General features: G+C 50.6%; 1 protein-coding gene across 1 annotated transcript in view; it reads left to right on the top strand.

Moving 5' to 3' along the window:
- Window positions 1–4,477, top strand: part of LOC101854989 (tetratricopeptide repeat protein 28) — a gene marked incomplete at its 5' end in the record, with an annotated part of 136,671 nt that overhangs the window by 118,538 nt on the left and 13,656 nt on the right. The window contains 2 exon segments of the mRNA XM_013079244.2: window positions 193–2,319; window positions 3,373–3,513. Coding sequence (XP_012934698.1) covers window positions 193–2,319; window positions 3,373–3,513 — 2,268 coding nt within the window.

Genomic DNA, 4,477 nt, shown 5'->3' with positions numbered 1-4,477 from the left:
GGTTTGATTTTTATAATTGATAGGGAGTAAGGAAAATCATCCTTGTCCCTTCAAAGGTTGGCACTAAAACTAAAAGAACGCCTACTATTCTGAGAAGACTGCGATGACTTTTAGTATTTCTAATGTGATCTAGATTTTGCAAATTGAGGTTTAAAACATTCATGATAATTTAAAATCTCTGTGTGTCCTCAGGCGACTACCCTAATGCCCTGGCCAGCCACAAGCAGTGCGTGTTACTTCTGAAACAGTCACGTGAGGTTCTGGCGGAGGCTCGGGAGATCGGCAATGTCGGGGCCGTGTACCTGGCCATGGGCAACTTTGAGGACGCTGTGGAATGCCACCAGGAGCATCTCAAGATCGCCCGCAGTGCCAAGTCCAACGTTGAAGAAGCGAGAGCTTACAGTAACCTGGGCAGCGCTTACCACTATAAAAGAGACTACCAGAAAGCGATGTTGTTTCATAAAGAGGTTCTGAAGATCGCCGAGCAGAATAAGGACAAGACTTTGGAGGCGAGGGCGTATGCTGGTCTAGGACACGCGGCACGGTGTAGCGGAGACACTCTCGCCGCTAAAGCGTACCACGAGAAGCAGCTCGATAACGCTTTGCAGACTAAAGACAAAGTAGCTGAGGGAAGGGCGTGTTCAAATCTAGGTATTATTTTCCATCAGCTGGGTGAGTACGAAGCGGCGCTGAAGCTGCACAAAGTCCACCTGAAGATCGCAAAAGCCCTGCAGGACAGGGCTAGTCAGGGCAGAGCGTACGGGAATATCGGTAACGCTTACAGCGCGTTAGGGAAACACGAGCTTGCGGTGAAGCAACATAAACAGGAGCTGGCCATCTCTTCAGAGGTCAACGACCGCCACTCGGAGGGTTCTACTCACGGTAACTTGGCTGTGGCCTTCCAGGCGCTGGGCGAGACGGAGAACGCACTGCACCATTATCTTTCTCACTTGAGCATCTCTCGGGAACTCAAAGACTTGCCCAGCGAGGCGAGGGCTCTGTGCAATTTAGGGAATTTCCACTGTGCCAGAGGGAATCATTCCAGTGCTGTGTCATTTTACGAGCAGTTCCTCGCGCTGTCGAAGGAGCTCAACGATTCTGAAGGCGAGAGCAAGGCGTGCTTCAACCTCGGTTATGTTCATTTTAACTTGGGGAATTATTCTGAAGCCGTGAGGTATTACGAGCAGGACTTGGCGTTCGCCAGAGATAGAAAAGATCGTCTGGCTCTAGCAAGAGCCTACTGCAATCTCGGCCTTGCTCACAAATCTCTTCAGAGGTTCGAAGACGCTCTAGAATGTCAGAAGAAATGTCTGCGTTTGATGGATGCTTTGGAGAATACTCCAGGAAAACTCCGTGCCCTGGGAAATATCGGCGACTTGATGCTCAAAGTGGGAGACATCAACGAGGCGATCAAAATCTACCAGCAGCAGTTGACGTTAGCCAAACAGTGTGACAGCCCGGACCTATTGGCCACTGCCTACGGCGCTCTGGGCTCGGCACACAGGATGCTGGGCCAGTACGACAAGTCACTTGCCTACCACACGCAGGAGCTGAACATCCGGCAGGAGATGAGTGACCTCAGGGGCGAGTGTCGCGCTCAAGGGAGTGTTGGAAATGTTCACATGTCTCTGGGCAACTTCTTGACGGCTTACAAGTACTACCAGGAGATGCTGGAGAGGAGCAAAGAGCTAGGCGATCATCGGTTAGAGGGTCAGGCTTGTGGCAATTTAGGCATCACCAAGATGAATATGGGGCAGTATGAGGACGCCATCGGTCTCCTGGAAGAGCAGCTCGCCATGTTGGAGCAGCATTACGGTCCCACCACGCTGCAGGACAAAGGAAAAGCGTTCGGGAATCTGGGAGACTGCTACGAAGCGTTAGGCGACTACGAAGAAGCCGTCAAATGGCATGAGCAATGTCTGATCATCGCCCAGCAGAACAACTCTCTCACCGACCAGGACCGCGCCTACCGCGGGTTGGGAAACGCCCACAAAGCTATCGGGAACCTGCAGCAAGCCCTGGTATGTTTCGAGAAGCGTTTGTACGTTGCTCACAGAACCAACAGCGCCACGGCGAAAGCGTCCGCGTACGGCGAGTTGGGATGTCTGCATAGCCTTCTGGGGAATCTAGAGCAAGCGATAGCATGTTTAGAGCACCAGTTATCTCTGGCTGGGGAGATGGGCGAGGCTACGTGTCAGGGCGACGCAGCGTGCGGGCTGGGGGGAGTCTACCAGCAGATGGGAGAGTACGACACGGCCTTGACCTACCACCAAATGGACCTGCGTATTGCGGAGGAGACGAACAACACAGCGTGCCAGTGTGAGTACTTAATAATAATAATAATAATAATAATATAATAATAATAATAATAATATTAATAATAATAATATACAATTGCATGTACATCGCGCATATCCATTCTATGCGCTTTACAATCATTATTACCCCAGCAGACCCTAGAACTAATAGAAACTCTCGCATCCTCTCGGGGAGCTTACAGTGCAAGCCGCGGATTGCTCGCGCCAAAACGCTAATTGACAAGATCTGTCGCTTTATGTGGTGTATTTGTGAGTGTCAGTGTAGGCGACCTATTGCCCCTTTTGGGCTCCATGGAATAGTCGGGGTCAGAGATAGCATATGCGTTTTGGGGTCTGGGAGGGGGTGAGGGGTATTGGTTCAATTTATTTTACCACATTCAATTTTTCATCCTTTCTTTCATTTGTTCGTTCATAAATGTGTACTTTCCTTCTTTTTTACTTTTTAGAATCTATGTATTCCTTCATTCATTCACTCACTCTTTCAATTTTTTGTACTTGAATCTTTCATTAGATTCACAATAGAGAGTGTAAGCGATAAAGCAGTGATTTTTATCTTGGTTTTTCATTGTCATTATTTTTTCCGGAATTCGTGAAATAATATTAAAATAAACCATATCCCCTGGCCACCCCACCCCCACAACCCTACTTTGTCTTCATCTTCCCCCTCCCGCCGCCCCACCCCTGCACTTTCCTCTCCACCTTTGTCCACTCCGCCTCCTTTTCCCTCCTTCCCACCCCCCTTCTTAACATATCTCCCTCTACCTTCTTCCCCGGCCCCCTTCTTCCCCCTTTTGCCACCTTCCTCCCGTTCTCTCCTCCCTTAACGTCCTTCTTCCCCTCCCTCTAACTCCTTCCTCCCGCCCTCTTCTCCCCTCCTCACCCCACTCTCTACCTCCATCCCCCCATCTCCTTCCCCCTTCCCTATCTCCTTCCCCCTCCCCCATCTCCTTACCCCACCTCCCTCTCCTTTCTCCCCTTCCCCTATCCCCTTCTCCCCTCTCCCCACCACCTCCCCAATCCCGTTCTCCCTTATCCCCTCACCTTCCGCCAACAGGCCGGGCGTACGGTAACCTGGGCCTGTCCTACGAGTCCCTGGGGAACCTAGAGGAAGCGGTCAGACACCAGGAGCAGCATCTCAGTATTGCCGCGCAGATGAAGGACGGGGTGGCCAAGACGTTAGCCTTCAGCAGTCTAGGTAAGCGTAGTGGTATCTCTCTCTGTCTCTCTCTCTGTCTGTCTGTCTGTCTGTCTGTCTGTCTGTCTGTCTGTCTGTCTGTCTGTCTGTCTCTCTCTCTCTCCCGCTATCTCACTCTCTCTCTCTCACTCTGTCTGTCTGTCTGTCTGTCTGTCTGTCTGTCTGTCTGTCTGTCTCACTCACACACAAACACACACACACACACGCACACACACACGCACACACACACACACTCAGTATTGCGGCACAGATGAAGGACGGGGTGGCCAAGGCGTTAGCCTTTAGCAGTCTAGGTGAGTGGTCACATAACACGCACGCACGCACACGCACACACACACACACACATACACACACACACACACACACACGCAAACACACACACACACACACGAACGCACACACACACACACATACACATTAAAACACACACATACGCACACACCCACACACACACAGGCACTCACACATACTTTAGATGAAGAACGGAGTGGCCTAGACATCAGCCTTAAGCAGTCTCGGTGAGTGGTTATTCTCTGTCTCCCTCTCTGCCTCTGTCTGCCTTCTGTCTGTCTATCTGTCTCTCTGTTTGTCTGTCTGTCTGTCTGTCTGTCTGTCTGTCTGTCTGTCTGTCTGTCTGTCTGTCTGTCTGTCTGTCTGTCTGTCTGTACGTCTGTACGTCTATCCCACTCTCTCTTTCACTCTCTCACACCCTCTTTTTCTGCTCTCACATCCCCTATCTCGATCTCCCTTCCTACTCCCCTTCCCCTTTTCTCTATCGCTCTTCCTCTCCCTCACTCCCAGCCAGGTGACATGTCACTTGAATTTTGAAAAAAATCAACAACAAAAGAAACAAAACAACAACAGCAACAGCAACAACAACGACTACAGCAACAAACATTCACGCAAAAATATGCTCATATTACTCCCTCGCACCCCCCCTCCCTTCCCCACGATATCTGCACCC

This window comes from Aplysia californica, unplaced genomic scaffold (assembly GCF_000002075.1).
Source record: "Aplysia californica isolate F4 #8 unplaced genomic scaffold, AplCal3.0 scaffold00003, whole genome shotgun sequence".
NCBI classification, from domain to species: domain Eukaryota; kingdom Metazoa; phylum Mollusca; class Gastropoda; order Aplysiida; family Aplysiidae; genus Aplysia; species Aplysia californica.
The sequence above is the reverse complement of the archived record's forward strand: the minus strand, read 5'-3'. Positions and strand labels throughout refer to the sequence as shown.